Genomic DNA, 16,201 nt, shown 5'->3' on the forward strand with positions numbered 1-16,201 from the left:
TTAGATCTTCTGCTTATTTTTCAATTGGGTTGTTTTTTTTGTTGTTGAGTTGTATGAGTTGTTTATATATTTTGGAGATCAAGCCCTTGTCAGCTGCATTGTTTGCAAATATTTTCACCCATTCTGTAGGTTGTCTTTTTTTATTGTTGTTGTTGCTGTTTTTGCTTTTTACAGCCAGACCTGCAGCATATGGAAGTTCCCAGGCTAGGGATTGAATCAGAGCTGCAGCTGCTGGCCTATACCACAGCTCATGGCAATGCCGGATCCTGAACTCACTGAACACAGCCAGGGGTCAAACCTGCATCCTCATGGGTACTAGTCAGGTTTGTAACCTGCTGAGCCACAAAGGGAACTCCCTTGTTTTGTTTATGATTTCCTTTGCTGCATAAAATCTTGTAAGTTTGATTAGGTCCTATTTGTTTATTGTTTTTATTTCTACTGTCAGGCACTAACTTTCTTATCCTCAGCAGTCAATTCCAATCCTTTTCTCTATCCCGCCCCCACCTTATAAAAGGATATGGGAAAGCAAGAGGGGAGAAACATCTAGCCCTCCTCCCTAGTTTTCTACTGACCAGCAAGGGCTGCCTAGCCTTGGGCACTGTTTAGAGTGCTAAAAGGGAAGGGCAATAATGCTCACCTTGGACCCAATCGAAGGGCTTTAACAACAAAGGGTATCATTTTCTTTCTTTTTTTTAAAGGGCCATACCCATGGCATATGGAGGTTCCCAGGCTAGGGGTTGAATCGGAGCTGTAGCCGCCGGCCTACGCCACAGCTACAGCAATGCAGGATCCGAGCCACATCTGCAACGTACACCACAGCTCATGGCAACACAGGATCCTTAACCCACTGAGCAAGATCAGGGATTGAACCTGCATCCTCATGGATGCTAGTCAGACTTGCTAACTGCTGAGCCACAACTAGAACTCCAACGGGTATCATTTCAGTAGATTCTCCTCACCTGCACTGAACCCAAACTACTTGGTTAAGTTAATGCAATCAATTCACTGGAGCTGAGAAGCCAGTGAGGGGACAACAGCAATAGTCTCTCATTCCTGGCTTTCCCTGAGAGAGAGATACCCTGAAAACAAAATGCTCAACATCTGACCTAAGAATGGGCATTTAATCTGGACAGCAAATCCAGCCTTAAGGCATTGGGATTTATTGAAAAACTACATACATATTAAAACATCTTTATGTACATTTTCACCATTACAAGATTACAAATGTACAAATATAAATTCCATCAAAGTCAGCATCTTGCATATTAGAAACAACTGTAGAAAACCTATATCCTAATTCCATCAGTTAAACTGGTATTTCTCGTCTGCCAATAAAAAACTGGCACAATTTATCCAGCTTCCCAAGTCCAGCTCCTGACAGTGAATCCACAGTATTTACATGGAATGTTTTTCCAAAGCAGCAGTGGCACTTGGTTCTGAGGGGGGAAAATATCTGTCTAAAATCCTGAGAGTCTCATGGAAGTTTGGGGGAAACTGGGATTCGTGGCAATCCTCCTAAAAATATTCTGATGAAACTCCATGATGGTCTTCTCTCAAAATAAGTAATGACGTATTAAATTGTCCTCTGACTGGTCGGAGCAATGTACTCAACCCAGTTGAATGCAATAAATAATGGTTATATAAGTAATTCTTCTAGTCAGAATGAGAAGGGAAGTCCTTAAGCAACGGTGTTTCACATCAAAAATTTAGTCCTAGGAGAGTGCTCTCTGTCCCATGGACAATCTAATGTGGACAGACACCGGGTATAACCTTTTATCTTCATCCTCACACTCCAGAAAGTTAGCTCTTTCTGACTTGGGTACAAGTTTGAGTCCATATATAAAGGAAGCAAAGGCTAACTGGAAATTTGAGACTGCCTTGGGAAGAGGCATAAAGGAAAATGAAGGGGCAAGACTAATATAACAGCCCCTCTGTCAATCCCTAGGTCCTGTAAGAAGTCTTTCACTGAGTCCTGGTCACCACGGTGCAGATCTTAGGGGTGTGAAGGAGTCGTCCTGGTTTTGACATTCACTGCTTTCTGTAATTTTCTGTCACGCCGCACTTTTTCTTCCTCCAGCCACCCCTTTCACCAAAAGGTATCAACCCAGGAAGCTGCTAGGATAAAATGCCAAATATTTAATGGAGGATACCCAAGTATGCCAGAAGCTGATGTTTTAAACTGCAGAATTAAGTTAGTAGTCAACCCAGGAAATAATACCAGGAAAGGAAAGAGAGGCCAGAGCCCATGCAGTGGAAAGAGCTGGAATCTCTGTCCTCAATCTTAATGCATTGATTATGAAGGACGGGGCCACGCGGGCATCAATTTCAACCTTCAAGCCCAGATACTTCTCAACAAAGTCTTAACATAGGTGCTGCCATCCGTGTGGTGTTAGCTTTCCAAGTATCTGAAGATGCTCTGCTTCGATCCTGAAGTGCTATCATCTGTTTTGAGGCGCTTAGGTGAAGGGGATGTCATTAAAGATGGACCCATTCTCCTTACCTAGAGAGCAGAGGAAGAGACAGGGCCAACTCAAGACTCTCATACAAGTACTTAGCTTCAATTAGCTCTTAAGCAGCTCATAGTTAAATCATGGATGATTAGGAAAAAAAAGAAATAGAAAATTTCCAGGCAAGTTTCAAAGCAGATTACTTAATGGGGATAGCAATCCCCTTGTACCTTATTGGGAGTGCCAGATATAACAGTGCAGCAGAAGCCTTTAAGTTATAAATATGCATATATTTTAAACTCAACTCAACTCAATTCATTCACTCACTCACTCTACTTTGGAGAGTCACCCTATCAGTTCTCAAATTCCTTACCCGAGGCTTAGACAATTCCTTTGCTGCCTCAGCCTTGACAGGAGAAAGTGTGTGGAAGACGAAATTTCTTGAATTTCGGGGAGCACTGGGGTTGAGGTCAGAGAGGGCGGCCAGTTTCTGAAGCACAGCTTTGGGCTGGTTTAGCAGTGAGCCTGTCTTCAGCTGAGGAAAGAAGAGTCATCTAGCATCAGATTCCAAGTGCCAAGGGAAGAAGAGAAGTCAGTTCCTCCCTGCCTCTGCCAAGTATTGAGGGGACACACTCCCACCCAGCTCAAGCAGAAGAGAAACAGCAGGCTCCTCTGACATCTACTGCCATTTCCTGCAGCCACCTCCCTCCACTAATGACAGAGCGTTCCCTTAACTTGACCTTTATGACTGCAAGATCATGACATCAGGTCCCCAACCAACCTGGCTGTCACTTCCTGGTCTGATGGCTTCAAAAGGATTTCTGAATAATGACTTTGAATTTTCAGTAACCACAGTGTGACTGACTGAAAAAAAGAAAAGACAGAGAGGTTTGTTATAGGCAAAGCTGGGGTCGAATCACTTTTTTTTTTTTGGTCTTTTGTCTTTTTTTTTTTTTAGGGCTGCACCCACGGCATATGGAGGTTCCCAGGCTAGGGGTCTAATAGGAGCTGTAGCCGCCAGCCTACACCACAGCCACAGCAACGCCAGATCTGAGCCGAGTCTGCAACCTACACCACAGCTTACGGCAATGCTGGATCCTTAACCCACTGAGCGAGGCCAGGATCGAACCCACAACTTCATGGTTCCTAGTCAGATTCGTTTCCGATGTACCATGATGGGAACTCCCAGAATTACTTTTATTTTATTTTTTATTTTTTATTTTTTTGGTCTTTTTGCTTTTTCTTGGGCTGCTCCTGCAGCATATGAAGGCTCCCAGGCTAGGGGTCTAATGGGACCTATAGCCGCTGGCCTACACCAGAGCCACAGCAACACGGGATCTGAGCCGCGTCTGCGACCTACACCACAGCTCATGGCAACTCTGGATCCTTAACCCACTGAGCAAGGCCAGAGATAGAACCCGAAACCTCATGGTTCCTAGTCAGATTTGTTAACTACTGAGCCACGATGGGAACACCCTCCCAGAATTACTTTTAAATCTTAACCAGCTAACAAGTTTTAATAAGACCAATAAACTAGACCCACAGGAACTCTGATTACTTTTATTTATTTATTTATTTATTTTTATTTTTTTGTCTTTTTGCCTTTTTCTAGGGCCGCACTGTGGCATATGGAGGTTCCCAGGCTAGGGGTCGAATCGGAGCTGTAGCTGCCAGCCTATGCCAGAGCCACAGCAACGCAGGATCCGAGCCGAGTCTGCGACTTACACCATAGCTCACGGCAACGCCGGAACCTTGACCCACTGAGCAAGGGCAGGGATCGAACCCGCAACCTCATGGTTCCTAGTCAGATTCGTTAACCACTGCGCCACGACAGGAACTCCTGATTACTTTTAAACTGCAACTTGAAAATACAGTAAATGGCTATGAGGTGACAGACAACTCAGTTGAACTTATTGACTAATTAACAGTAATAATAAAAAAAATAAGAGTGATAAGAGTGCTGAGAAGTGTTTAGGGCTTCAGTTCTGGGGTTAGATATATCTGAGTTCAGATTCCAGATCTAACACTTAAATATATAAGCCTGAGCAACTAAATAAAGAAGCCAGATTTCACACCTCTGAGCTGCCTTAGAACATAAAGCAAAACCAGATACACACACACACAAGTACAATGTCCACTGCCCAACAGTCTAAAATCAAAAGAACACTGTCTCTCCCCATCTCCGAGGGGTCTCTTTAAGACAATATTAGACACAGGCCCGTGACTAAGCTGCAACAGCTCCTGAGGGCTGGAGTCACCTCCAAGGCTCCAGCACTAACAATCCAGGGAGCTAGATGCTGAGGAGGACTAAGAGCTCACCATTCTTCTGCAGAGCTTTGGCTGTAACTTTCTTGGCCAGCATCATAAACTGACTGTCTTCTCCAATTTCTTCTTCTTCTTCTTCAGCTGCAATTTTCCCCTGCTGTGCCTGAAAATAAAAATCAGACAGCATTAACAGAAGCCTACAGCTCTCCCAAATAATTAGCATAGCCTGGAAGGTAGAGTACTTGAGATATCATTTGTTTTCCTTCTTGCAACCCTTTATTGCTTTAGACCAAAAAAAAGGGGGGGGGAGGGATTTCAGACAAAATTGCTCAAGGTAACCTTCTCAAAGCATAAAAGAAAATTCAAGGATTAAAAGGGACCATGATAGGAGTTCCCACGGTGGTGCAACAGGATCTCTGGAGCTCTGGGATCTAGGTTCAATCGCTGGCCTGGCACAGTGGGTTAAGGATCCAGCATTGCTGCAGCTGTGGATCCTGTAGGTTGCAACTGTGGCTTGGATATGATCCCTAGCCTGGGAACTCCATACACCACAGTGTGGCCAAAAAAAAAGGGACTGCAATTTATTGCCAAAGATTTTAAAACTGTCATGACAAGCTGGGTGACTGAAGTGACCCTCATAACTGTGGTCGGAATAGGAGAATCTTTTGCAGGCTTCCTACCTGGTCTCGAAGCCACTGCTCTCGTTCAATTCGCTCCTTTCTCCATCTGGCTTCTGTCTCATCAAGCTGTTCTTCAATCTGATCATCATCAGAGTCTCTGTGAAACAAGTCCATCTGGGAAGCATCATCTAAAGCAAAGAGTTAAGGCTATTAGCATTCTGCAATCCCCAGGAGAGGGTGCCTGCAGACACAGGTGAACCCTTTCCATGTACAATATACTAACACAAAATTCTCCTATCCATTAATAGATAATAATGGTCACAACCAAGCCCTCCACAACCACTTGCTATAGTTGTGATTTCTTCTTGCTGTCTTAAACTAGAGAAACATGTACCTTGTAGCATTTGCTTTTGAAGGCAACAATCAAGATACCTATGTTTTTCCATCGAAATTTCCTCATTCGTCCAGGACCATCACTGTGCAGGTCCCCATCAGCAAGGTACCTTTCTTGGTACAAACGGAGCTGTCGCTTATCATCATCCAACATTGTTTTCCTACAACACAAGAAACATGGTATTAAAAACCAGGACCATTCCTAGTTATAGGGGTTTTAGGGCCTGCCTTAAAGCACATCCTATTACTTAGAAGGGCTTTTGGGGATACTGACATATGTATTTTCTTGATTTGACTCTGCAGTTCCTCATCAGAGGGAAGTACTTCGTCCATTACATCCTCTTCATATTCATCAAGCTCTTCTCCATCATACTCATCTTCACTCCCCACATCACTTCCTGACACTTCTGCTTCATCCTCCAGGTATTTCTTTAATCTCCTGGAAAACAATTTTTGAAGATTAGAAAATGCAACAATGAATATACACATAGAGCCATCTCTAATAACAATGAGATGGAAGCAATGAGAAAAACAGAAAGAACACTGAGCCATCTCTAATAACAATAAGCTTAAATTGACGATAATAATATATTTTGATAATACTTAAAAGTCTTATTTAACATGTAGCTGTGCCAATAACTGCTTTGAAGCATTATTGCATTATCGAAGGGATTAATGCAATATTAATCCCTTCGATTCACAGTTGAAGGAACTGAGACTCAGAGAGTAAACAACTTACCAATGGTCACACAGCTAGGAGAAAGCAGAGCCTGGCTTCAACCCAGGTTGGTAACTAATAGAGCCAAAACTCTCAATCTTCTCTATGTATTTTGGACATACCTGCCAGAAGGCTCAAACTCTTTTGTTTTGTATTTAAGCTTACCAGCTTCAGGAGACAGACCTGGGATAGTATAATATAGAAAGACTGAGTCCACCAAATCTTGACCCCCAAGTTAGAGGTATGACTGAGGCTCAGAGTCAGTGGTAATCAAAACCACTACTAGTTGGTGAGTTCCTGTTGTGGCTCAGTGGCAACAAACCCAACTAGTATCCATGAGGATGCAGGTTCGATCCCTGGCCTCACTCAGTGGGTTAAGGAACCAGTGTTGCTATGAGCCGTGGTAGGTCAAAGATGCAGCTTCAATTCAACTCTAGCCTAGAAACTTCCATATGCCACAGGTGTGGCCCTAAAAAAGCAAACCCCCCCCAAAACAAAAAACCCCAAAACACTACTAGTTAGTTTTATTGACTTCAGTTCACTTTGAGAACAAATCTGTTGTTAGCCTAAATTCAAAGTCCTATTATGGTCATGAGTGGCAGAAGCTGATGGTTTTCTGAAAGCTGATTTTTTTTTTTTTTTAACCTAGGCCTGCAGCATATAAAAATTCCTAGGCCAGGGGTTGAACCTGCACCACAGCAGTGACAAAACTGGATCCTTAATCCTCTGCACCATAAGGTACTCCTGAAAACTGATTTTTACCAAAGACTTACATTTTTTTTTTTAAAGCTGAGTTACTCTAAATCCTAGGATTCCTGAAGAATTCCTTCAGGGGCCAATAACCACTAAGCTTTCCAATCTTCTTAAAGAGGGTACTTTTTGAACTTTGTGTGTGTGTCTTTTTTTTTTTTTTTTTTTAGGGCTGCACATTTGGCACATGGAAGTTCGCAGGCTAGGGGATGAATCGGAGCTATAGATGCCAGCTTATGCCACAGCAATAGCAACGCCAGATTCAAGCCGCCTCTGCGACCTACACCACAGCTCATGGCAATGCTGGATCCTTAACCCACTGAGTGAGGCCAGGGATCAAACTCGCATCCTTATGGACTATCGAGTTCATTACTGCTTAGCCACAATGGGAACTCCTAGAGCAGTTCAACTTTTAGCTGTAATTCTTCATAACATTTCATTTGAACAAAGGACTCTGTAGTTAAATAAGGTTTAAGAACCACTGCCTTAGAAAAATTTATAGATGATCCAAAATTGTATGATACAGTAAACCTGATAGGTAACAAATTAGAACCTCAAACTGATCTTAATAGAATGAAATGATGGGCTAAAAACAACAAAATAAATATAATAGGGATCAATATGATGTCTTATATTTGAATTCTAGAAGTAATTCACACATAAAAACCTATTAAAATGATTTTTATAAAACTTTCAGGAGTTCCCGTCGTGGCGCAGTGGTTAACGAATCCGACTAGGAACCATGAGGTTGTGGGTTCGGTCCCTGCCCTTGCTCAGTGGGTTAAGGGTCTGGCGTTGCCGTGAGCTGTGGTGTAGGTTGCAGACGCGGCTCGGATCCCGGATCCCGAGTTGCTATGGCTCTGGCGTAGGCCTGTGCTATAGCTCCGATTCGACCCCTAGCCTGGGAACCTCCATATGCCGCGGGAGCGGCCCAAGAAATAGCAGCAACAACAACAACAACAACAACAGAAAAGACAAAAGACAAAAAGAAAAAAAAAATTTCAGTATCATGGAAAAATGCTCACAGATGCGGTAAATGGGAAAAAAAAAAGCAACATGCAAAACTGCATATACAAAAAAACTACAGATCTCAACTAAATAAAAATATATGCCTTTGGGAGTTCCCATTGTGGCTCAGTGGTTAGAGAACCTGACTAGCATCCATGAGGACATGGGTTTGAGCCCTAGCCCCTCTCAATGGGTTAAGGATCTGGTGTTGCTGTGAACTGTGGTATAGGTTGTAGACACAGCTTGGATCCCACGTTGCTGTGGCTCTGGCGTAAGCTGGCAGCTACAGCTCCAACTGGCCCCTAGCCTGGGAACCTCCATAAGCCGTGGGTATAGCCCTAAAAGACCAAAAAAAAAAAAAAATATATATATATATATGCCTTTGGTTATGAGATGATAACCACCACTTTCACAAATATTCTGGATGGTGGATATAGATGACTTTTTATTTATATCTTTTTGCATTCTTTCAATTATCCAAAATAAATGGTTTACTTTCATGATCAAAACAAAAACACGGAGTTCCCGTCGTGGCGCAATGGTTAACGAATCCGACTAGGAACCATGAAGTTGCGGGTTCGATCCCTGCCCTTGCTCAGGCGTTGCCCTGAGCTGTGGTGTAGGTTGCAGACGCGGCTCGGATCCCGGATCCCGCGTTGCTGTGGCTCTGGCATAGGCTGGTGCCTGCAGCTCCAATTCGACCCCTAGCCTGGGAACCTCCATATGCCGTGGGAGCAGCCCAAGAAATAGCAAAAAGACAAAAAAAAAAAAAAAAACAAAAACAACAACAACAACAACACAACATTAAAAAAAAAATAAAGGAGGGTCATTTGCCCAAGACTAGGATGAGGAAAACTGAGATGACAGTAATTCACAAGAAAAGAGACAAGGGGAACTTTAGTTGTCTATGAGATCCTCAGGATCTACAGTGACCCCTTCTTAAGATCTTTGGTTACTTTAGAAGTGGTATGCATCCAGAACAAGGCATGTGGTTGTACCACAACATAGAGCAGTGGGGTCAGACCACACCTGAGGATAAAGAGAACATACATATGTGAAGAGCCTGGAAGCAACGTCACATGAGAAATAGCTGAAGAGGTAGGGGTGTTTAGTATAGAAATCACTTGGGGAGGACACAGCCATCTTTGAATACTCAAGAGATAGCAAGTAAATGAATCTCATTCAATCTGTGTTAACCACAAAAAGCAAATACAGAACCAGCAAATGTAGGTAAAATGTTGGCAAGCTACAATTCAACTGTTAGGAGAACTTGCTTGCAATGGAAGGAAGGGACATAACACCTACATTTGCCTTTTCAACTTCTCGGATTGCCGCAGGAGCTCTTCCTCATCCTCCTCCTCCTCATGGTCTTCTAGGTCTTCATGGGTCTTCATGGGGTCTTCATGGTCAGAGTCACTATGTTCATCCTGCAAAATCACATGCAGTTAAAGGAATAAAATATGTCCTCCACTGAGACAGGATTTACAAACTTCGACCCAAACATTTCATTCTAAGAAATTGCTTCTGAAAATATGACAAACAGAATTCTTAAGGACTCACTCTACCAAAAAACAAAAACAAAAATAAAAACAAAAAACCAAAAAACCATACAGCAGCAATACATGGAGTTCAGTCACGACTACTTTGTTCCCTCCAAACTCACCTCATTGCTATCAAACTCATCATCATTTGGGACAAGCCGGAAGTCTCCAAATTCCTCCTCTTCACCTTCTTCTTCCTCTCTAAAATGCAAACCAACAAATCAATAAATAAGCTGTTGAAAGCAAATTACAAGCAGTCAGCCAATCTAGGACTTGAACAGTACCACAATCCCTTAAGAAACAAGATATCTAGCCTTTAAATTTTTTTTTAAATTGTGATGAAATACACACAACATAAAGTTTACTATCTTAACCACTTTAAGTGTACAGTTCACTTGCATTAAGTACATGTGCACTGTTATGCAATCAACCTCCAAGAACGCATTTCATCTTACAAAACCAAAACTCTACACCCTCTAAATAGCAACTCCCCATTCTTTCCTCCTCACAGCCCCTGGCTATTTTCTATCACTATGAATGTGACTACTCTAAGTACCCCATATAAGTGGAATCATACAGTATTTGTACTTTTTTTTCTTTTTCTTTTTATGGCCGCATCTGCAGCATATGGAAGTTCCCAGATGAGGGGTCAAATCTGAGCTACAGCTGGGGCCTACGCCACAGCCAGGGCCACACCAAATCCAAGCCATATCTGCGAGCTATACAGCAGCTTTTGGCAACACCACATCCTTAACCCACTGAGCAAGTCTGGGGATCAAACCTGCATCCTCACAGAGACAATGTCAGGTCCTTAACCTGCTGAGCCACAATGAGAACTCCAGTATTTGTATTTTTTGTGATTGGCTTATTTCCTTCAACACACTTAATCCATGTTGTAGCATATATCAGAATTTTCTTCTTTTTTAAAGGCTGAATAATATTCTGTGTATGTATCCACCTGGGATGCTTCTACCTTTCAACTGTTATGAGTAACGCTGCTATGAACATGGGTGTTCAAATATCTATTAGAGATCCTGTTTTCATTTCTATTGTGTATATACCCCAAAGTGGAGTAACTGCTGGATCACATTCTACTGTTAATTTTTGGGGGAATTGCAATTCTATTTTCTTTTCTTTTTTTTTTAAGGGCTGCACCCGTGGCATTTGGAGGTTCCCAGGCTAGGGGTCGAATCAGAGCTGCAGTTGCCGGCCTACACCATAGGCACAGCAATGCCAGATCTGAGATGCTTCTTCAATCCACACCACAGCTCACGGCAGCTCCAGATCCTCAACCCACTGATTGAGGCCAGAGATTGAACCCGCAACCTCATGGTTGTCAGATGCGTTTCCGCTGTGCCACGAAGGGAAATCCTGCAATTCTATTTTCTGTAGCAGTGTTACCATTTTACATTCCCACCAGCAAAAGAAAGGGATTCCAATGTTTCCATATCCTCAGCAACACCTGTTATTTTCTGGGGTTTTTTTTATAGTAGCCATCCTAATGAGTATGAGGTAGTATCTTATTATGGTATATTTCCTTAATTATTAGTGATGTTGAGCACTTTCACATTCTTATTCTTGCCTTTTTTACCTTGTTCCCTACCAATCAATTAAAGCATTATCATTTCCTTACTATGGAAACATGAGACTCAAACCCACTGCAAGACTCTCAGACAGAACCACAGGTATAGTGAAACATGAAGCCCCTAAGATGACCAGTTACTGCTAAGCCCAGAGAACCTACCCCAGAATTTTATCAGAAGGCCAGGCCTCCCAAATTCCCTCCAAGCACTTTGACTTACCTGTCTGTTGGGAAAGAGCCTGAGCAAAGAGCAAGTGCTTCCTCCATTGGGTCACCCATGCTGCTCTCCTTCTCCTGCTTATTTAAATCTGATGGAGCCAGAGTGGAGACATCTACATCACAACAAAGAAAAAGATTTGTCACCAAGAAATGACAGCTTTATCCTCTTTCCCCAGCCATCTGAGGACATGCCAGCTCAACACAGTTTTAAGGCAAGCTTGCCGAAAAGAGCTCATCCTCCATTCATTCGACAAATCCTTATTTAGTGCTTACTATGTGCCAGGCAACAGGGAAACAGCAGTGAACAAAACAAAAATCCCAGCTCCCAGTTTACATTCTAGCAGGGATGTGAGGGGGTTAAAGGCATGTTGCAGGTGGAAGTAATATGTTAGCATTTATATGAAATTTACTATATAGCAGGTACTGCTCCAGGCTTTGCACATATATTAGCCATAAATGACAAGTCATATGGCCCAAGCGAAAGCAGACTTAGATTGTTATTTCACCATTCTAAGAAAGTAAGAGCTCTAAATATCAGGAGCTAAGCAATGAATGCAATGTACACCCAAGAATCCACCACAGGTCTGTTTTCTGTGAACTCCTTTTTCTTTCTTTTTTTTTTTTTCTGTGAACTTTAAACCTGAGAGTAAGGAGCTTTTTTTTCAAGGATACTGACATAAGATATTTGGCTGTGGTGAGCCTGATGCTCTCTTGGTTGATACTTACCTTGAGAAGTAAATTTTCCTGAACAAAGATCCAGAAGTTCCTCCATGTTCTCTTTCTTGTCGTTCTTCCTGGGCAGAGGTTTTTCACCCTGAGATGTGAACTTTCCAGTACACAAATCCAGCAGCTCATCCATGTTGGCATCCATGGCGTTCTCATCCATACTGGCCAATGGCAATCGAGGCTTCAAAGCTTGGTACTGATTCCTGTGGTTTCTGACATTTAGGAACCTACAAGCCCAATGAAGAGTGTCAAAAATAATCTAGGAAGAAAACAGAGTGGTGGATGAAAAAGTCTGAACTCATTTCCAATACCAAAGTTAGAAGCTGAATTCCGAACCAGAAGACAAAAGAGTCAGACTTTAGCCTCTTGATAATCTAAAGAGGAAGGGGGAAGTTTATGAAAGAATAAAGGCTATTCAAAAGCTAAAGGGGGAGTTCCCGTCATGGCTCAGCAGAAACAAATCTGACTGGTATCCATGAGGACGCAGGTTCCATCCCTGGCCTCGCTCAAGTGGGTTAAGGATCTGGCATTGGTGTGGCTGTGGCGTAGGACAGCGGCTACAGCTCCAATTCGACCCCTTGCCTGGGAACCTCCATATGCTGCAAGTGTGGCCCTAAAATTAAAATAAATAAATAAATAAATAAATAAATAAGGGTAAAGGATAATTTTTGGCTTCAGATGGTGCTAGGAGTTCCCATCATGGTGCAGTGAAAATTAATCCAACTAGGAACCATGAGGTTGCGATCCCTGGCCTCACTCAGTGGGTTAAGGATCCGGCGCTGCCATGAGCTGTGGTGTAGGTCACAGATGCGGCTCGGATCTGGTGTTGCTGTGGCCATGGTGTAGGCCGGCAGCTGTAGCTCCAATTAGACCCCTAGCCTGGGAACCTCCATATGCCTCAGGTGTGGCCCTAAAAAACAAGAAAGCCGATGGTGCTAGAATAAGGCTTGGTGTTCTGGCCCTGCAATGTGCCACAGATGTGTCGATTCTCAATCCCATCCAACAATCCTAATATAGTAGGATGGATCCAGGGAAATTTGATTCCTTTATGAGAGCTATACATTTCAAACAAGACAGAAATTGAAGGATCAGAATGCCAGGAAGGCTATTTACCTTTTATTTTCTAGAGAGACTTTATTCAAACTTGTAGAATACAATGCTAATGATCTGTACACCTCTCTTTCTCAGAAGAGAAAGCACATATGGAGTGACAGAAGCTCTCTTTATTTTTAAACAAAATTAAGCAGTACCCAGCACTATTCCACCCACAGAAACATAAAACTACCTACCCATCTGCATCCAACAGTTGGCTCTGAGTGTCATCTTCTAAACAGAACTGGAAGTCTCCTGCTCCGAGGAAAAGTGTCTTAGGCTCTGGGGAGGCGTTATACAGATCCTGGGAATCCTCTATGGGAAGTGAAGGCTCTGACAGCTTTCCTGAACTCTGGCACCAAAACAAGACCAAACAAAAACAAAACGTTTTACAAATGTCATTCACTGTCATGACAACGACAGAAGTTGCTATTTGTAAAATTTAATCTATTCTCAGGCAACTGCAGTTGAGGAGGACAATGCATAGCCAAGAGAAGCATAAAGAATAATACCTTCAAGAAAGTAAGAACCTTGGGTGAGCCTTGTTTTTAATACACAAAGGGGGTGGATTTTTTAAAAATGAACATACATAACATGGTGGGAGTTGTTGGCTTGGACACACTTTATTTAGCAATGTGGGAAGCAAAAGGGAGAGATTAGAAAACTATTACCATCTTACCTTAGATGCTGAGCTGACCAAACTGGCTCTAAATAGCCCAGGGGAAGGAGATCTGAATCCTCCTGCTGTCGGGAAAAGGCTGGTCCCACGGCCTGTTTGCCTGTTGCAAGGCTGATAGGACGGAATTGTGGAGCCTATCAGCTCAAAGCTGCTGTTGTGGCTGCTCTCCTTTGTCAGTAATGAGCATGAATCATCTTCATCTAAAGAAAGAGAATAACTTTTAAGTGTGTGATTCCAAAAATAAGTTAGATTTGTTTAAGAAGAAGAGTTGAGAATGAAACTGTCAGGGTAGGATCCACAGGCAAACCTCTCAAGTTACATGCTCCAAAACAATAAGTTAAAGGTAAATTATGGTACTAAGATAGCATGATACGATCAGGGTTTATCACACTGAGCTAAGTGATACCTCAAAGTTCCTGTCTTTCTCTCACCCTGCCTGATGCCTATGATTACTTGTTCCATTATCCAATCACTTACACATCTTCTTTGATCTACATATGACAGAAATGTTTCATGTTTCGCTCAATTAACACATACTCACTAAGGACCTTTACATGCTCATGGTCAACTGTAAAGAAACTTCATGCAAAGTTTTCCAAAATTGGACCAAAGTGCCATTAGGTACAACTGGGAAAAGACCACTAGAGTTCAAAAAATGGAACCTTAAGAAATTATGGTCCTTAAGTGTCAAAGCTAGAGGATCAAAGAAAAGTCAAGTTCTATACAGGAGTCACTACTTACCTAGTTTGCTAGGCCTTTTGCCTGAGTTTTCATCTAGTTCTGATTTTTCTTCACTAGGAGAGTAACTACAAAATAAAAAGGTAAATTGTTTGAGTATCTTTCTGCTTCTTTTTTTTGGTCTTTTTAGGGCCACACCCACAGCATATGGAGGCCCAGACTAGGGATCCAATCAGAGCTGTAGCTGCTGGCCTACACCACGGCCAAAGCAACACCAGATCCGAGCCGAGTCTGCAACCTACACCAGAGCTCACAGCAACACCGGATCCTTAACCCAATGAGCGAGGCCAGGGATTGAACCTGTGTCCTCATGGATGCTTGTCAGATGTTTCTGCTGAACCACAACGGGAACTCCCTGTTTCTGCTTCTTACTGGAGGGGCAAATACCAAGGAATCTTAATCTTTTCTTAGAGAGATTTACTTACTCCATCTTGGAAGAGCTGTCCTTAAATAAAAGGAAGGTAGAATCTGATGAGAGAGGCTTGGGAACAGAGAGAAGGCCAACTGACTTGTCATTTTCATCACTGCCATCATTGTTTTCTTTATCCATTTCTTTCTCATCTTTGGTTTCTGTTTCTTCACTATCAAGATGGAATTCTGCCATCTTTACCAAAACAAAATAATACAAGTCAAAAATTTTAAAAGCAAACACACTGTTAGCCTGAAATATGCTGCTTGGTTACTAGTCACATCTTAAATCTGAAAAGGTTAACCTGAAGGAGGCTTGGTCTAACAATTGTCATTAACATAATTCTCCCTGGCACTTCTAGAGCTCTTTTATATCTATGTCATTTTACCTTTTACTCTCACCAAACCGTTACAAGATTATGAAAAAAGACTGGATTATAATTTTATCATGTCAATGACAGGTTACATGATTAGCCTGAGACTGCAAGACAACAAATGACCTCAAACCAACCACAGACTGTAAAATCCTGCCCAACTCAGCCATGGCTTTTCTCTTCCCTTTACTTAGGGTTAAACATTAATCAGCTCTTTCAAATGATTCCAGCATTCTGACAAGGATGCTTTTCTGTTTTCTAATACTAAAAATCCTATCATTTGTCTTCTATAGGTGGAAAACAATACTATGGAAATAAAGGCAAGAGGTTCTTTTACAAATACTCTCCTTAATGAAGAAAGAAATTAACTCAGGAAGGTCTTAGCTTGAGAATACTCCAGACCTCAACCTAGCCAAGGTTAAAAGAGCCCTTTTTTATTCTGAATAGAGAAAACAAGGAAAAAAGTCTATTCATACGAAGTCATTTTGATATTAGCATTATATTACAATGTGTAAGCCAACACGTAGAAGCCAAGGTTCTGGCTCTGTGAAATGAATGCACTAAAATTTAGGTGCATATGAGCTACATTTATCTCTGCCCCTGAAATCTCATACAACTGAATGTGTTCACTATACTCTTAC

General features: G+C 42.2%; 1 protein-coding gene across 2 annotated transcripts in view; it reads right to left on the reverse strand.

Annotated features, from left to right (window-relative positions):
- Positions 1–1,144: 1,144 nt before the first annotated feature.
- CLSPN (claspin) overlaps positions 1,145–16,201 on the reverse strand; it is a 34,655-nt gene continuing 19,598 nt past the window's right edge. The window contains exons 11-25 of one of the 2 annotated variants that reach the window (XM_047793319.1): positions 15,204–15,382; positions 14,782–14,846; positions 14,041–14,240; positions 13,559–13,713; positions 12,270–12,496; positions 11,545–11,656; positions 9,865–9,943; positions 9,507–9,628; positions 6,000–6,164; positions 5,765–5,886; positions 5,393–5,520; positions 4,767–4,875; positions 3,229–3,311; positions 2,821–2,982; positions 1,145–2,500 (exon numbers count right to left, since the gene is read on the reverse strand). In XM_047793319.1, coding sequence (XP_047649275.1) covers positions 2,390–2,500; positions 2,821–2,982; positions 3,229–3,311; positions 4,767–4,875; positions 5,393–5,520; positions 5,765–5,886; positions 6,000–6,164; positions 9,507–9,628; positions 9,865–9,943; positions 11,545–11,656; positions 12,270–12,496; positions 13,559–13,713; positions 14,041–14,240; positions 14,782–14,846; positions 15,204–15,382 — 2,019 coding nt within the window. In that variant the 3' untranslated portion in view covers positions 1,145–2,389. The remainder of the gene's footprint in view (positions 2,501–2,820; positions 2,983–3,228; positions 3,312–4,766; positions 4,876–5,392; positions 5,521–5,764; positions 5,887–5,999; positions 6,165–9,506; positions 9,629–9,864; positions 9,944–11,544; positions 11,657–12,269; positions 12,497–13,558; positions 13,714–14,040; positions 14,241–14,781; positions 14,847–15,203; positions 15,383–16,201) is intronic. The other variant, XM_047793320.1, reaches the window with a different exon arrangement.

Source organism: Phacochoerus africanus, chromosome 8 (genome assembly GCF_016906955.1).
Source record: "Phacochoerus africanus isolate WHEZ1 chromosome 8, ROS_Pafr_v1, whole genome shotgun sequence".
NCBI lineage: Eukaryota > Metazoa > Chordata > Mammalia > Artiodactyla > Suidae > Phacochoerus > Phacochoerus africanus.